Source organism: Apteryx mantelli, chromosome 3 (genome assembly GCF_036417845.1).
Source record: "Apteryx mantelli isolate bAptMan1 chromosome 3, bAptMan1.hap1, whole genome shotgun sequence".
Taxonomy (NCBI): Eukaryota; Metazoa; Chordata; class Aves; order Apterygiformes; family Apterygidae; genus Apteryx; species Apteryx mantelli.
The window spans coordinates 70,376,421-70,395,360 of NC_089980.1; the positions used below are offsets into that span (position 1 = coordinate 70,376,421).

The window sequence follows — 18,940 nt, forward strand, 5'->3', positions numbered from 1 at the left end:
TTAACAGTAAAGAAAAAAAACAAGGCCTTTTTTAATGTATGTTTCACACAGTGTAATAGATATTGCTCATGGATTCTAAAAAAGCAAGGCTCTTCTACACTGTTGACTTACTGAATATATTGGCATTTTGATTTGTCCTATTGACACCTGCTGTGTTTTGAACTGGAATATTCAAATATTATGGACTTGCTCTGGTTCATCGGTTTCCAGCTAAATGTTATTTGGTATAGCAACTTCTTCATTCACTGTTTCCTCCTTTGCTTATACACTGCAGTTTTGCATAGACTAATGTGTTTTAAAAAGCAAAGATTAACAAAAAGGAGCTTCTGGGGGAGAAGTGTGTTGAAGAAAGAGCAGGAGGACACTGAACTTCCAATGAACAAAAAATGGCAACTGGAGTGATACAACAAAAGTGTTTAAACGTCTATTGAAACTGTGCCAATAGTTCTTACTATGTTTTTTTGCTGGTAGCATTGGCTATCATAATAGATAGGATTTCCTCTTTAAGAAGATTTAAGAAGATAGGATTTCCAGTGCCAAGAAGAAGACAATAACTGGAAAGAGATCTTTTTCCAAAGGCAAGCATCTTATGTGCCTATTTCTGAATTGTTATCCACATATCTTTACAGTATGTGGGTTCTAAGACTTTATCAAAGAAGCTGTGAGTTATGGACTCCCCTTACAGCCAAAAGAGAGGAGGCCACAAGGCCTCCTAACATAATTCAGCCTTTCTTTTGAACAAACAAGAAATGGCTCACTCCTCCCAGACAAATTAGTTTTAGTGTCATTTACAAACTGGTATATACATCTTGTTGTAGTTCCTAAGCTGTTTCTACTTATTATTTCTAGAATTAAAGGGAAGATTTGTTGGTCTCCTTAATGAGAAACTTGATTAGAAACACAATATTCACTTTGACTCTTTTCTGAGGTGCAGTTGAGCAGAACAGGGTAGTGCCCTATGCAAATTTTACTCAAGAAATGTAACCTTGAAAAGAAAAAAAGAAGAAGAAAGCAAAACTTAGAAATAGCCTGAGGTCTTTAAAGTTTGGCCAAATTTCCTGAGTCTGTCAAGGCTTCTTATTTATGAAAGTTATTAGCCCACAATAAGTCCTTGGCATTATATTATACTGGCATTTTAAGAATTTTTTTGGCATTGTAAGAAAGCACTAGCTCATTGTTACTAGGTATTAATGAGGAAATTTGTTGTCAGTTTGATAGTAGGTTGACTGTATTTTTCTCTAGAAATGCAAAAATCTGTTATAGTATGACTTTAAGTCAAACAAGTAGCTCTTACAATTTAGGAGTGTACTACCTGTAAATACAGAAACACAAATCTTCAAAGATAAGAAGCTCTCTTCTTGCATCCTGGCAGAACATTGCAGGACTCGAGCTGGGAAAGGCTTAGGTGATACAACAGTTATTAGAGTCACTTTGACGCTGTTGAAATCTTCAGCTTTTGTTGCTGCAAATGCTCTCCCAGAAAAAACATGCAAGTTTTAATAGGTCATATTTTACATACAGGAGTATCTTTAAGACTGTGATGCCATTTTTCTCAGAGTATTATTCCTGGTCTATATCTAAGACCAACTGGCTTCTAATGGCAGCTGGCTATCTGTATGATCTTTCAAACTTTTAAATGTCTCCCTTGAGTTTTGTTACAAACTGTAAAGACCTGTTTAGTTTCCCAGTCTCTCTAACACTAAGTTCTCTTCCCTATTTAAAGTAGTGCATTCTTTTCTGAGTTGTTTGGAGCATAAGAAATAATAAATTAATTTCCTATTGGCAACAATACAGCAGGGCATAACTTCACCTTTGTTTGTTCTTTCTTCAAATATCCCTCTTTCTGTGCTGTTAAGTGATGTTTTTCACCTTCTGAATAGATCCTGTTTTAGGGCTCCCATCTCTCCTATCTTATAAAGCAGCAAGCTGCAAACCTGATTTTCCTAATTCACATCTAAGACCTCAATCTCATCCACAGACAGGCTGATTTTTTCTACCACAATTAAGTCACCTTACTGCTAGCTGAGTTGTTCTCAGCCATTCTGTTCAGTTACCAAAGTTTCTGTTCCATTTTAAATATAGACAGAATTAATCAAATAAAACTTCATGATTCTTTTAAAAACTTTTTCCCATTAAGTGACCTGTAGTTCTTTTCCAGGCTTTACAGTATCCATTTTTCTCATCTTTCTCCCCAGTACACAATCCTAGGTTCTTCTGAAACAGTTTGGGAACAGCAGTTGTGGGAACACCAGCCATTCACTTGTTCTCTCCTGCTAAAGAAGTGTTGAAGCTTCTTGAATGAAAGACAGCGAAGTATACTTTATGACAGAAGTAAAATAAGGCACACGGCGTCCCATTGATTTGAGAGGAGAAATCTCTGTAAGATTCTGTGAAAATCCTTTCACTAGGAGCTTAGACGTGAACATTAAAACTTCCTTTGTTGATTGATGGTTTAAGATGACTGACTAGCTCAAACCCAGGACTTCAGTCAAAGCAAATGAGTAGAGGGAGAGTCTTTGTGGAAGACTATAGGATTTCTTTTTACCAGTTGTCCTCACTGACGAAGATTTGGCAACAGATGGGAAATGGTTCCATCTTCCCTTCTGGAAGGTTGCATACCCCTTGGAAATAAAGCCAGAGGCATAAAATGAATAATGCATTCTTAGAGCTGAGGCAGATGGACCCCAAAGGGCTAGCTAGTCTCAAGGGATGTATCTGAAATTGCAGCTTGTGTTGTTATATGGTTTCAAAAAAGGACAATGAAGTGAAATTCCCTAATTTAAGAGCATATTTAGACAGTAGTCTTAATTTATAAATACTGTTTAAATGGGCAGAAGTTTAGCCATGTATGCATCGCCATAGATAATTACACTATTTTAGCAAATTTACCTCTGCTAAGTATAGCAAATCATTTATTAGAAATCTGAAGTGTGTTCCAGTACATCTTTATGGCATGGCTCCTTGGATTTTATTCCAGAATGTGTTACATGTTACTGTCTCTATAGTCAATCTTAATTTCTAGGTGTTATGCTAGTTAATCTGTACAGTGTCCTAAAATGTCTTTCCTGCCCATTGGTATTAAAGGAAGATTTTTATGAGCGTCTTCTCTCTCACTTGCATTCTCTTATTCCCTAGTCCTGCATTACTGATTAGTTTTATGCTTTCTGAGTAGTCCACAGAAATCAATAGGACTAATGACGGTGCGTAAAGATAAGCATGTAACTTTTTCAAGAGAAGGGTAAATATATTATGTGAGTCTCTTATCCCAATCATTTTATTCTGTAAACTCTCTTATCTTTCTGTTTGAACATCTTACAGTTAGATATAGAATTCCACATCTTACCTAACCCGGCGCAAAGAACTGCTTTGGTTTTACTGTGTTGTAATATATGAAAAACAATCTCCTTCTCTCCTGCCACAGTGCATTGATAACTATTTTTTTCTTCCCATTCTTATGATCTTTCTCAGCTTTCTTTCCCTCTTGGCTGACTATCTTTTCCCCGTTGACTTACATCTTTCTAAATAGAATTCTTATGCCCCAGCCATCTCATTTCTGGTCATTCTTTCATCTCTCTAGGCTGCTTAGTCTTATACTTTGCCTTCTTTTTTTTTTTTTTTATAACATCTTCCAGGAAAGAATCATTTTTACATTTAAGCTTAAACGAATATCAGTCTAAGTTTAGACACCTGTTTTCAGTGCAATATGTCATCTCTTATTCAGGACACCATCTGTGGGACACCATTTTTATATTTTAGAGCTTTTATGGTAATTTTGCCTTTGTGACTTTGAGTATTTCTTAGAGGATCTACCCTACTTGCAGTATTGACTATGTTTGCCACAATCTCAGCAAATCAAGGTTGTTGGTATAATCAGTACTTCATAGACCCTCAGTATCACTTTTTTCTAGATCTTTAAAAACAGAGCTGCTTTCCTCCTTCTCTCCTTAGTACCTCCTTTATTTTACTAAGGACTGAAGTTGGATTTACCAGAGGTTAACTTTTTTTGAAGGTTAGTTACCACATTTTTTTTTCTTGGTACATTCCCAATATTTTTAATCTCTTTTTCAAAATAAATTTAAATTAATTTGATAAATTCATTACCCAGCTTCTTATTGTCTTTAGAAGCATGCTGCTTGAAGTTAATGATCTGTAGACATTCATATTTCCAAAGTATTTCCCTATTGCCTTTTATTGCTAATTATTTTTATAAGCTCTTCATTAGTTTGATTGCCCAAGTATCTCTCTTCTCGTTCTAAAAAGATTTTTTTTTTTTGCAAGAAGCACAGCATCTCATCCATTATGAAATCATGTTATTCTTTTTGCTTATTTTATTCTTTCCTTCTCTTTCATTTTATGGTTTATTTTCTTTGTATTCTGATAAAGCTTTTATTTCACCATAAACCCATCAGCTACCATTAATTGAATCTGTACTTTTGTAGTACTTACCTTTATCTTAAAAGCCTGAGTTGATTCTTGGGTTTTGATGCAGGATATTTTCTTCTTTATCAGTCCATTATAGAGAAAAATAGAATTTCACTCCATGCACTTTTTTTAGAGTTATTAGTTTGGTTTATTTTTGCTGTGATGTCTCTAGGAATTCTCTGTTGCCTTATCAAGTGGCTTCTGTTAGCCTGTGCATCAGGACTGGTTCGTTTCTTTGTTTTAAAGGAATTAGCTTGTACCCCTGCATTCTAGGCATCTCTTCCCCAGTGCTTCGTTCCCTTGCCAAGTTCCCTTATTTCCAGTTCTCCCTTTCCTTTCTTGGATGCCAGTTCTTTGGTTAGAGTGCTCGTTTTCTTACTCATACTTACCACCCCAAAATGAAGGAAACCTCTTAATGCATGTGCAACTGTTTGTTACCAGTGAGACATGCAGTGAAGTCCTCTCTCAGATATTTCTAGCACTGATCAGGAAACAGGAATCCAACTGACCCAGAAAACATTACCTCTGACTATTCTAGCATCCTTTAGCTTTCATATTCTGATCGTTAGTAGTAAATATTTCTGCCGTGACAATACATGGCTCCACAAGGATTGGAACTGCACTTTGAGAGTTTTACAAACATGGTTCCATGTATATTTACTCTCGTACTTCACAAATATGATTTTTCTTTGCCCAAAACACAACTTGGGGTTCTTATCAAGTCAGTGTTACTACAGTCAAGTTAAGGTTGAAAGAGGTTTTTCATTAAAGCATTTTATTTCACAGGTACAACAGGCTAAGGGCAAATACAGTGAATTTGCATTAGTATTTTGCTTTGGGTCAGGGTGTGCTTTAGAAGCCACTCTTCTGACCATCCCCATTTACTGCATTTTTGTTCACATCACGGAGCAATGTCAGAGCATATGAACTACATTTCTTTCGGAAGATGTGTCCCTGGAGTATACCTAATGTGCTGTAACATACCTGGACATTCAGTCCACAAGAACAAACTACAGCTAGTCTGAAGTAAAATCCCTGGAACATGCATACTTTGACGTTTGGCTCTCAGAACTGTTTCTCTTCATGCATCCACTCCTGTTACACTGCACAACGTGCTAATGTAACCACTGTCTGTCTTGGTCAGTTCTGTGGCTCAGTTGTTGCACGATATCTGCAGTACCATGGTTTTGAGTCTGAACTCCTACAGACATTGTGAACAGTTATGCAGCTCCATCCCTCCACTCTTTACCCATCTGTTGTATCCATCTATTATGATATTTCAGCATCCTTTCCGTTATTCATAGCACTGTCATTCAGTGCGGCCAAATCTCCTCTGAACTCATTTTGGTATTGTTTGTACTTTATTCAGAGATGCTGAGATAATTCAGCCTTTATTTTTTACATCTTCCAAAAACTGTAACATTTCTTTAATGTTACCAGTGTTAGAAAAATTTTAACAAAGTCAATTTTAAATTCAAAACAACTAATCTCTGGTCTTGGCATTACAAATGTGAAAACTATATTGCCATGTACAAGAACTGTGTTAATATGTATGTTTTGTGTAGCCTAGAAAAAATCAGATTTTCTTCATAAAAAATTAAAGACACTGTTTCCTTAGTTATTTGTATTTGTTATTTGTGAAATAAATACAGAATTTTAGTTTTTGTCTAATTTGCTTTGGTTTGTGCCTTTTGATGTAAAAATAAATACCAAGATGACTAAATATTTCTATGTCCATATATAATTGAACTTCTCTACTTACAGAACTTTAATTAAACTTCTCCTACCTTCAGAATCTGCTGTTCCTCTGAACAGTAGAAATTGTAAATGGAAAATAAAATCAATAGGTCTGAAATACAAAGATACTAGTGAAATAATTTCTATTAGTAGATTTTTAACTATTTAGATTTCAGCGCTTAACTCTGTTTTTATATATTATGGGGGGGGGGGGGAGGGCCTGAAATGCTAGCATTGAATAATTCACGTGACTTGTAGCTGTTAAGATATTTGTCCATATAGTTTATTTAGTTAAGAGTGAAATATACAACCAAGGAAAACCATCATGCCAGCCCTATAAATGAATCTGTATTTTTGTTAGTTCTGTGTAGACTGCTTAAACTGAAGAATATTCTACCGGCATAGTATGCATTGTATTTGCCGTGTATTTTTGAGAGCTTCACTTAACACATCTAGCTTTTCTAGTGTAAATCCCACTCTAGTGACTTTTGAAAGCTGATTACTTCCTGTATTTTACATAAAATTTTACATCATGCTGGTCGCTGTTCATTAAATGAATAAAAAATGAAAAGCTGAAGTTATGCATCTGAATGAGAGAATGTTGTAGAGGTTATTAGCTGATTTGCTTCAGTTGTTTTTTCTCATTTGATCCATAAAACCAGCTTTCAGTCCCAGTTGAAAACGTGTAAATCTCTATATTTGATCACTAAACTTAGCACATGGCTAGACATTACTTATGTCCTTACCCACATTACGTCATGGTGTAAGAACTAGTGCCATCTCCAAAAATCTTGCAGGCTAGCTGTGTAAACTCAAGGCAACAAAAAGTGGATGAAAAAGTAAAGAAAGACACCACGTTTAGGGGATTAGTCATTGTATCCGTCCTCCCCCAGTTCCCCCCCACCCAACAGCAATTGTTGAAAACTCTTTCCTGAGGGCAGAGTTATAGTGTGCAGGCATGTTAGAAAGTGCCTCTTTAAAAGCAAAATGCAAAAAGTGGGGGGAAGTGGCGGGGAGTAATGTACTATGCACCAGATTAGGAAGAGAGCTTTAGGGAAGTGAGAAGTGAATGGAAAAGAAAACTAAGAAGAGATATACAACACCTGAGAATGTTTTATAATATTCTGTTTAATGGAACTTTATGTGGCTGCTTTATCTTTTAGATGTTGATTCAGTTGAAATGCAGTAGAATTTGGTAAGAAAATTAATTCAGGCTATACAATGAGCTTAAGTAAATTACCTTCAGTTATTTTAAAACTGTGTGCTTGTGTTGCCTGGAACTCCTTAAGTAATGATTTGCTTTTGAAGTGCTGAAGCGTCACTAAGGCAATAAATCAGCTGCTAAAATCACTTCTTTTTGGTGTACCCCAGTGGTTTTAGGCATTACTTTGTGATTTGACATGCTCTTTGACTACTGCTTTTTGGAGAAGGTGAATTTTGTTGGTCGTCTTGAAGTTGTAAAATTCAGTTAAGGGATTTGTAAGGCCTGCATAGTAAGGTTGGTTCAGGGGCTATTGTGTAATTTAAACCAGCAGGGGTGAATAACAGTGTATTAATCAAGAATGAATTATTTGCAGTGAATTACTAATTGAGAGCTTGGCTTTATAAGGTGCTGAGAATTTTCTCCTTAGTAAGGTATTTATGCAGGATTTTGTTCTTAAACCTGTGAGTAATCCCTCTGAAATGATAGGAGGCTACTTGTTTGGCTGGGGCCATTCATCATTTTGCGGGACAAAAAGTTGCCTAAAGAATTGCCTGCCCGAAAGCATAAGTGTTGGATAATGTATAACCAAGTAAGGATCAGACTTTTGCCTGTCAAAAAGTAATTGGCATGGTGGTCCTAAAGCACTTAGGCACGTTTAAAGTACTACCTATCTCTTCTGACGAGGTAGTTGGCATGCACACTTTTTGAATATAATGTGAATTGATCCACCATTCAGGTATTCTGTATTAGAATTTAAGGATCTGAAAATATCAGAGGAAGCATTCTAAGTGCTTTTTATGATATACTAAAGGAAACAAAAGACTTTCTATTAGTTTACATAGAACATATCACAGTGGATTATTAAACTCAAATGGACGTTGTAAGAAATTGCTGTAATGCTAGTAACAACGGTTGTGCTTAGGTATATCTTGAACTGAAGCTGGAATTGTAATGTCTGTCAGTAATTTGATATGGGTCGAAGAAGTCAGTGACAAAAAGCAGAACGTACTGCTCGAACAGAATCCTTGAAATAACAGCAGTAAATAGGCATATTTTACCCCTGGATATATTTTTTATTCTGCTTGCTTGCTTTCAAGTTTTATCCTTGTTGCATTGGATTTATTGTTGTGTTCACTAAGTGCGTAATGTTCTCTTGCACAACAGAACAGTAGAATAGCAAATGAATCAAACAGGATTTTGAAAATCTGCAGATGTTATAACTGCTCAGGCCATGAATTAAATATACATTATAATTGGAAGCTCTCAAAAATCATCCTGGTTAGTGTTAGAGAAACTTAATTTGACAGTAGCTCTACAAGGGAAGTGCTTTATAAGCAACAAGTATTAAAATTCACCAGAAAAGATTAACTGTAGATGTTCTTTGAAAAGCAGCTATCTTTACGTGCTACAGCAAAAGTCTGTGTCATGCAACACGCATTTAGTCGGATGTTACTGAAACACCCACCTGTCTTGTCATCGCAAGGAATGAATGATAATTTTGCATTCCTAAGTGCCAAGCCAAAAGCATTCCTGGTAATGCTCACTAAGCTTAAAGTTTTATGTAGTGCTGGATTTGGCTTGTTATTATAAAAGTGCTTGCCAGAAAACTTGCATTTTGTAGCTTGAACCTTCACATTATCTAGATTAAATACATCAAGACAAGAAATAACCTAATTTAGACATCCTTTAGAGGAAGAATATTACGTGTTAGACTGGAAAATATAAATTTTGGTCATGGAGACTGTATTGCCAGCTATATCTTTACAAAATCACCTGCATCCAAAGTAATTTTTGTTCTAGAAGACTGCTGTAGCACCTTAATTCCTAGATCATGTGAAGACCAACAAAATAAGAGAGATTTGCCTAGTGTTTTTAAACTTGGAGGATACTTGAATTATGCCTTTGTGCCTTTCTCTGAATTGCTAGCTACTGTAGGGTAAAATGAGTAGCAAGAAGCGATTTCACCTGCTTACCTCCTCTGAAATCAGGGAGGCTTTGAGGTGGCCCATGCAGTTAGCTCCACAAGGGCTTGTTCAGTGAGGCATTCTAAATGGCTTCAAATAAGAATAAGCAAAGCATATGAATTACAATTCTTACAAAGTACTATTTTGGAGGTAACCAAACACCATTAAGTGAATACTATAGATGTTTATCTTAATCTGCTTTGACAACAACCCAAAACACTGGCTTGGTTAAGCATGCTTGGGTTTGGGTTTTTGTTTTTGTTTTTTTTTGGGGGGGGGGTTGCTTTTTTTTTTCTCCTGGGCAGCATGGAATGGGATTTTTGGGTGGCTAACCATGGAATGATACTAATGACTTTCTTTTTTCTCTTCACATCCCATTCTTTTCCATACCTTTTGTCCATTTCCTCCCCTTTTTTCCTCTGTTTTGTTTGCTTTATATGATTTTGACACCCTTCCATTCTACAGTGTGACCAAGATCAGTGCATTCAGAGCACTAAATTCGTTTTGCAGGCTGCTGCCACCCCCCTACTACAGAGTGAGCCCAGCATAACTAGCGAAGAGCTACCTTTACCAGGAAAGACTACTATCAGTGGGCCTTGCGCAACCCTGACTCTAGGGCAACCAACACCACCATCTTCCATGCCAAATCTCACATCAGATTCAGGTTTGACAGACATGATACCATTAAAAGAGGAACACGAAGGTCATCAGTTTCTTACTCCTGAAGAAGCTCCATCACCCCCTGGGATGCTGCCAAGTGGAAGTCCTATTATACACAGCCATACAATGCACGTCCTGAGTCTAGCCAGTCAAGATTCATTGCATGAAGACTCAGTACGTGGTCTTGTGAAGCTTAGCTCAGTTTGAACAACTTTTTTGATGACATTGCACCATTTCACGGTGTCTATACAAATCTTTATTCAACAGGAATGACACTGTAAGACTTTGTACCATGCCTATATAATGGAAACTACCGCATAATGGAGTCTATTAAAAACACAAATTATTTTTTCAGTGGAGCTATGGCATTTTTTGACCAGGTTGTTAATGGTTGTGCTTTGATGGTGACTACATTTTATTTTTAAGTAAAACCAGAAGCAGTCAATAATCTTGTTTTTTGAAGGTTGGGTACAGCAAGTTGGAATTCAGCCTGTAGCAAAGACCATTGTACGGTACAAAAGAGAGAGACTCTTGGATGTAAGTGTCATGCTCTGTTTTATGCTCTTGTAATACACACTTGTAAAGGCTTACCACACTTGTGGCCAGAATGATCTGCACTTACATGTTATGCTACTAATATTTGAGATAGAAAATTACCATTCCATTTGTTAATACAAAAAAAAAAAAGACTACAGATATGGATTGCATGCCACGCTACAGTCTGTGTTACAGTGGTGTTGGTATTAAGAGAAAGTGCTGCTTTTTTATTTGTGACTTTCAAAGTGCTGTTTCATTTAAAGACAGTGCAACAAACAAACTAATGGACTATATTATTTTTTCAGTTTATTAAAGTTTATTTTAAATTAATCAGTGGTGCCTAGGAGATGGAGAATTACTGATTTGATCATGTTACATATCATTTAGCCTTCTGTTTAAGTGTTTAGAGTGAGGTATTGTGTTGTGCCATACCACAGATTCTTCCACTCCCTGATGTGATACAGTTACCTGTGGACCTCCAATAAAATGACATCCTCTATTTCTTGCACATGTGTACAGTTATCCTTGCACAGTTTTCCTGGGGAAAAAGGGAAAAATCATGATTTGATTACGCGGTTTGTAAAGGGTTTAATTTGAATATGTTTACATAACAAAACCAGAGCTAGGGAGCTCTGATTTTGATTAGTGTTGCTTCAACATCTTTTATGCTTTTGTTTGAGATATTTATTTGTTCCCATAAGAAGCCTGTATTTGGAGACTGTGGAGTTAGCATCTGCTTGCACCTTACTCCTGTGCTTCTTGTCATGTGGCTAAAGAGTGGGGACTTAAGGCTCAAGACAGACAGAGACAGGTTAATGGAGTAAACTGGTATGGTAAATGATACGCTGTAGCTGCACACTGGCCATCATGCTTCATTTGTATTTTCCTCTATTATTTTAAATGTAAGTGTTGATTTCAGAGAATTCTTCTGTGCTTTTATTTGTGTTTAAGTAAAACACAGTGAACAGGTTAAGGAGGTTTGGGGTTTTTTTTTCAGCGATAGCTGAAGAGGACCTTAGTTAAGCTGAGAAAGCTTTAATAAGTGTAATATTGTATTTGCCTTGCTTTTCAGGATGTGTAACCTGGATTCTTCTTTTCTCAGGACAAACTAAGTTCAGTATGTGCTTTATCTGATGTTTCTATTGTGTGGAAGTGTTTAGCAATTAAGAAATGTGACGTTTCTGTATTGTTCACGCATGGTCATTCACTGACATCAAGCTAAAAATCTTTTTATTTCTATTTTTGTTGTTGATAGTGAGGACAATCAGCCTGCAGAAATTCAGCCACCCATGCTATTGAAATATCAGACAAGATACTGGCAAAAAACTACTCCTCTAAGATCTCGTAAGGAACGTGTTTCTATAATTGATGATGCCAGCTTTGACCTAATTCAGTGTATAGAAAATAGCAATACTTTCTTGCCATAACTGCAGTAATGTTCCATAGATGAACGTGTGGCAGACGGGTCTGTCCAGCTGTTGAATCCCCCTCTCAGCTCTTTTCTAATGTTGGGGTGGTCCCAAGTTCTTTCCACCAGCCAAACCCAGGTGACTGATGCTTTCCGCGTTGGCTGGTCTCCCATTAAATCAGCACTTATTTCTGAGTCTGCTTTCTAAGAGTCAGTCATGCTCATCATCTTGATTTTGTCTTTCCCCAATACAGGGATTTTGTCTTTTCCCTGATGATAAAGATCATTATTTTAAGCAAATTATTCTTTTTAAGTCTCCCTGCAATACGTGAGGGGTCTCTTGCTTCCACAGATACCAGCTTTGTGGCAGCATTTGTATATCCTTACCACTAGCAAGTAGTGCAGAAAACTGCACATTAGCTTTATGCACATGATAAAATTAGTGACAGTTTTAAATAGAGCAGAAGGGAGGAGGACAGGATTACGGAGAGGTCTTCATGCTGTTTTCAGTGTGGGCTTTTCACCATCACTTTTAGAACCTTCTGTTTTGTTTGTGACTGAAAAATAAGAAGTACCTAAGAAAATTAAAATAGATGTGCTACTTTAAACAGATGTGCTGGAGTTACATATTTGATCAGGTGACTTTTTTTAGTCATTAAGGTGACGGTCTTTTTTTTTTTTTTTTAAGTGCTGTCTATATTTTTAAGGTTGTCATTTGAGAAAAAAATATTTCAAGTTTGTCTATATAGATATTTATATCACCCATATTTTAAATCTATTTTCCTTCCCATCCCAGTCTTTTTTTAAATGGTGACTTCTCTAACCTCCCTGACACAACTGCCTTGTGAGGACATCTGCTGGAAAATTTTGGAACTAAGTCTATTAATGCCTATGGTTGGGTAGTTGCGGTCGTTGATGAACAGCAGACAGGGATTTAACAGCAGGTTGATTGAAGAGGTGCCTCTAAAAGGATTTTCAGTCCGTTCCCCTCCACCTCCATCACAACTGTCCTCTGTCATGGGAACTTGCTTTGCTGGAAATTGTACATACATCTGGAATGAGTCAGCACTGTGCATCCCCTGCTCTTCAGACTGATTTATTTTGTACTATGGTTACAGAGCATGCACACGAGGCATTCAAAACGATAATCCTAGTCAATACTGCAGAGGTGTTTTTGTGTTTCTTTTCTCTGACAATTAGTATACTGGTATTAAAATTGTTCTTTTTATGTTCATCTGATTTTTAAATGTGGAAGCTAAGTGAAAGTTGATATTTACACAGAAGTGAATATTTAATTTTTGCTTAAAAGTCTAAAATCTTTGTGTAGAAGCTGGTTGGTTTATCTGATAAAAACTATTCTGCTTTGGGTTTTTTTATTAATGATTTTTTTTTCCTTTCTGGGTGTCTATACAGTATAATATTCTATGTAGAGTGAATTCAGTGCTTCATAAAATGTTCTTAAAGGCTTTCTCAAAGACATCTCTACTTTAAAAGGGAATTTTATATTCGTATCAGTTAAACAGTAATGTCTTGTAATAAATGTCAGAAGATTATTGTGGTTTTGTGTATCAGTGCATCCTTTATCAATTTCTAATCTGTTTGTATCAATTGACGATACAGGTAGGTTTATTTGTCCATAAATTGGTTAATGTATTCATTAAAATTAATTTTATAGGTGAAGATAAGCTATTTTGGAGTTGATCCTAGTGGATGAACAGAAGAAGCAAACTCATCTCATAAATCCAAAGAGATAACATGCAGCATGTGTTACAAGGGAGATGACCAGCTTGTGATAGTAGTGGAGAGATTTTGTATCTTTTAAAGTCTATACAATGAGTATAATGGTTTACAGTAAGTAGGTTGGTGTCTAATGTTCAAAATACTAAATGAAGGAGCAACTCTGTAGAACTAACGAAATGGAGCTTCTGCTAGTCTTTTAGTCCCCAAATTTAATACAGTTTGAAGAAGAATTCAGTAATGTGTAGAGAGATCTAATCCTTCCTTTAATTTTCCTCTGTTTTGAGTTATATGAGGGGACTGTCATCATGTATTTATTGATCTCCCCATTCTTATCACCAGTGGTATCCTGATCATGAGCACGGTGTGTTTGGCATCAGACCAGCCTGACTCTTTGTTTTGAAAATCAGTTGCTGCCCAAGCAATTTTGTTTTAAAAAACAAAGCGAAATCAGGTAGCATATTTTAACACACTTCCAAATATTCTTAGGCCCTAAATATGAATGGAATGTGTTTTAGACAGTCACATACAGATTTAGTTCATTTATGCTGGAAACGTCCTAGTTTTTGAGATCTATCTGGGTCAATGCTTCCTGGTTTTGATTATCTGTTTTAGCATCCTGCTGCCAAAAGCAATAGTTTAGCCTCCAAAGACATTGCAGTTTGACATCTGGCTGAGTGTACCGCTTTGGCAGCGAAAAGACTGGTGAGATTAAGTGAGCTTTTCAAACCTGTGCAAATCTATACTAATTCCGAGTCAATGCAGCAATTTAGTTCTGTCAGCAGCATGCAAGTGTCTGTTAACATTCAACTATATAATTTGAACAGTCACCCCAAACTGTACGGGGTAGAGGGTGGAACAACTTGAGGAGGTTATAAAGAGAGAAAATAGGAATTTGTTTCTGTGGTAGGTCACAGAAGGCAGGAATAAGAAGATGAAAAGGAGAAGTCTGAGTGAAAGCAGAACAGACAAGATTAGAAGGTGACATGGATGAAGACAGGAATTATCTGTAAACTGTGGAAGAAGATGGAGCAGGCATAAACAAGAAAGTCACAAAGAAGGGGAAAAAAGAGGATTGCTCACTGGTATTCAGATATTTTTGTGAGAAATTTCTTAAAAATAATTATGAAAAAAATTTAAAGAGAACTAAGGTCGGACCTTGAGGCAAAAGAGCTGTAGGAAGATGATGAGAAAAATGTGAGTAGTTCATGTGCCTCCAAGCTCCTTTCCTCCATATCTTTTCCTTCTTTGGTTTTGAAATACATTTGTAAACATAAAAACAGCTGAAATCTTGGTCCCTTTGAAGTTAATGGTAAGCTTAAAACATTGACTATGTCAAAAATTGGTAATTGTTTAGCATTCTGTATTTTCATACCTGGAGTGCTGTTGCACTGGGAAAATGGTGTAGTAGGGTTCTGTGTTTCCTGGTGATTCCTTCATTAAATTTGCTCATTCATAAGGAAAAGTGTTTTTCTAAGTAGTGGTCTAGCCAATTGGGCATAAAGCCTGGAATTCAGTCGGAGTTTCTCTGACTAGCGTGCAAGTAGAAATTAAGACTACAAGCCAGATAAAATTTATGGTTTACAAACCAAATAAATCTGTCTCCTAGAGATGTGTACTTTGCAGTATTTACTGAAGAAAATTCCGTTGGCAGCAAAATGTTAATATTATCCTGATGCCCTTCCCAATTTCAGCTATACTGCCTCTTCTGAAAACTAGGAAAAACAAAACTAGAAAAACAAGGTAAACTCTACCATAATTTAATTCTCCCTAATGCTGAAGTAGTAACTGCTGGAAGTTATCTGTGTTCATTTAGGTGTAGTTATCCGAAAAGACATGAAGGGACCAACTTAAAGTAAGTTGGCAGAGTGATCTGTGATGTGAGAAGACATCTGAGAGCCTTTCTTGGGTTCCTCTCAAAGGAACCTTGCTCCTAGACCACCATATACAATTGAAAAAATTTGGCAGGCTCCAAAGTATCTCACTTTGGTATTGCGCTCCATAGGGTGTCTGTATTAACGTACAGGGATGTGACTGTACTGGGGATTGCCCATAGTGAGGTGGAAGATGAAGTGGAACATTTGGGCTTCATACTTGTTAGGGAATGAACTTTAAAGAATGGTGCAAAATTCAGTGCAGGTAGTGGAACTGTAGCTGACACAGTGTTTGCGTGAAGGATATGAGTAAGTAATTCCTGTTGAGTGTATTTTTGCTAAGCACAAGGTTTGTGGTAGCAAAGGGTGTTAGACTGAGTCTGATGTCCTGTTTCCTGAGTGTCCTGCACTGTCAGCAGAGAGAGCACTAGCACAGCTTGTCATCGGGGAATTTCTTTTCTCTCCATTTAAAAAAAAGGTTGCTTATATTTGAGAGTTTTAATTTAACTTTACGTAAGCATGTGCAGTTATTGCATGGGTTTGCAGGTGAACCACAACTGTGTTGCAATAGACAGCCAAGAGGCTACGGGATCCCTAAGGTGGCCGCCCGCTATGTGCCTTGTCATGGTGTGGCACTCGGCTGTGGTTAGTGCCTGGAATTCTTGGAGGGTGGCGTTCCTGGCAGAAACCACAGCAAGAGCTCATTTCACTGTTAAGTCTCCTTCTAGGTAGGTCACAGAAAATTAAACACATGTTCAGTAGAGCTAACTAACCATCTAAGTTTGTAGCATGCAGAAAATACCTAGGTTTTGTGTTTTTGTTTTTCACCCTAAATTGAAAGGAAAAACAAGGTTCTGAAGAACTTCCACAGCTTCTGAAAACTTTAATTTGAAAAACTTTTTGAAACACAAATAGCAGTTAATCCTTAAATGAATAGTAAGTTTGTGTATTTCATATATAACTTGTTACCTATATGACTCATCATCTCTATTAAAATATTAAATATTTTAATTTTATTAAAATAGTAAAATATTAAAATGATATCCCAAATTCCTACTGTTGTTTTCATATTCACAGTGTCAATCTTTTATTATAGTTACCTTTGAGGAAGAAAACAGGATTAAATGTTTTATTCCGTAATTGCACAAGTAGCAGCTGTTTCTAATATTTTTGTCTTCGTCTGGAGTATTTTTTCTGTAATATCAAAGATTAAAATTCTCTTCCATTCCTAAATAAATATTCTGTAACACATCATACCTTGTTCTATTAATCTGATAGGATCTGATTAATCTGATAGGACATCTGATAGGATAAGATAGGGATACTAAAAATGGTGGCTACTCTAATTTATACAATTAAATTTTTAATAATAATAATGTTTTTTAATATTTGTGTCACAAGACTTTACTGCACAATAGTAACAGAATTAGTGCACATGGTATGAAAAGACCTCCAGATTCCAGATTTTGATATCAGAGAGGCATAGAAAATTCAGATCTCCCATTTTAGGGTAAATTTTCCCTCCCATTGTCCCATTCCCCACCTCCTTCTCAGAAAATCCCAGGGCAAATGGGCTCAGGGTCCTCCAGTCTGGCATCTGACTCGGTCTTTTCCCCATTAGTCGCTCCACCCCTTTCCACGCTTACCAGGCACCCTGTGCGCATCTTCCATCAGTTCTGTGACTCCTGAGAAACCCTGTGTCTGCAATAAAACAAGCCGGGTTTCTGACTGCTCTTTCCTATGTGGGTTCTCTTGAAATGAATCTTGTTGTTGAGCTCACGTGGAAGCCTTTCTCTGAGGTGAGGGAGGCACACAGTAATGTGAGGAGCATGTCACCTCCCAGTTGCCTGTTCTCATGAAATGCACAGGACTTCCATGTTTTCAAGACTTCAACTCTTTTATCTGATTTGATTGAAATATGTTCTTATATGTGGAATTGAAGACTGAGAGACACACTGGCCATACACTTGCATAGGAAACCAGGCTGAAAAAATTAGTAAGAATTTGTATTTGTAGGCTGACATATGTTATAAGGAAGGTATATAGGGGTGAGGGAGAGTGAGAAGCTGTATCTCCAGACCATTTTGATTAAATGGTCCTGTGACTGAATTTCCTCTGGCATTTGGTCCTGTTGCTCCGGAAACTGGGGGTGCATCCACATTAGTATCTTAATGCATCTTTGGAATGAAACTTCCTGTTTTCTCTGCTTAGCGCTTTGGTTCATATTATGGAGCAGTCTTGTAACATGAAAGCTAGATTTCTTTTAAATAAAACTAAACCGGAAGGTACCTTCCAGGGGCATACCTAATGCATTCCAAATGCTAACGGGACCAGACTGGAGTTAGTCCAAAGTATAAATCCCCAAAACATACAGTATGAACATCAGGTCATCAGCACCAAATATTTTGCTACAGAAATCTACTCCTATTAATGTCACTACTTGTGAAAGTAAAAATAGCCATAGGTAGATTTCATAACCAACTTGTATAGCGAAATACCTCATAGTCTGTCAAAATTAGCTATTGTGAATTCACAGGGCACATTTCTTAAAAAAAAAAAAAAAAAAAACTTAAAAGAGGAAGGTATTAACGGTGTGCCCAGAAAGCACTTTTGGAATTTGGTCAGATGCAAGACTAATGCATGCAATGCAGGGATGTGCTTTCAGTATCATCGCATACCTCCATGAGACACCCACTCACTGTGACAATGTGTTGTCCAGAAATCTTAGGGTCTGATTTGTTGTACATACCGATTTCATTAGTTTATGAGTTGTAATATCAACTGTTAAAGCTCAAACTGAGCTTTCTGCTGGTTTCTACAGGTAAGACTTTGTTTTCATTTATGCAAATCTATTTGAGGAGATTTAAATAGGTTGTATTATTTTAACTGTGTGTTTTTTTTCTGAACAATGGGAAGCTTCATTGCCCTCCTCTCCTGTCCTATCTACTTAACAGTCAGTTGCTCTGAAAATACAGATCTAAGGCTCTGATCTTACATTCTTGACATAATAATTGGTAACACTGATGCCTGAGGAATGGATTAGTATTTTGAGATTAATGATTGCATTTCTTCTTCCTACATGTTGCCACTGGTTATAATAATGATAGTATCCTGCTGAATTTTACTTTTGTATGTTTCAAGATGTCATTAAAGAGCATAGTGCTGCTTAGAATACATATATAAAATGTCTTAAAGTGATGTGTTTCTTTGACTGTAAGGAAATAACATCAGGTTACATTTGAGAAAATAGAAATCTTGTGCAGTGTTTTGGATTTTATCTAATCTCATTTTATCTAATCTTATCTAATCTAATATCATATCACATTCATACAAACAGTTTGTGGTTACTAGTGTTACATGGGAACATCAAGCCACATAAAGGATTTAAAGAGGAAAC

At 36.6% G+C, this 18,940-nt stretch overlaps 1 protein-coding gene across 7 annotated transcripts in view; it reads left to right on the plus strand.

The window, feature by feature from the left end:
• ZDHHC14 (zinc finger DHHC-type palmitoyltransferase 14) overlaps window positions 1–13,475 on the plus strand; it is a 127,633-nt gene extending 114,158 nt beyond the window's left edge. For 4 of the 7 annotated variants that reach the window (XM_013959016.2, XM_013959017.2, XM_013959020.2 and 1 more), the window contains one exon: window positions 9,793–11,043. In XM_013959016.2, coding sequence (XP_013814470.1) covers window positions 9,793–10,194 — 402 coding nt within the window. In that variant the 3' untranslated portion in view covers window positions 10,195–11,043. Of the gene's footprint in view, window positions 1–9,792; window positions 11,044–11,779; window positions 11,869–12,728 lie in introns of those variants that run through there. The other 3 variants (XM_013959018.2, XM_013959019.2, XR_001294873.2) reach the window with 2 other exon arrangements.
• The last annotated feature ends 5,465 nt before the right edge of the window (window positions 13,476–18,940 follow it).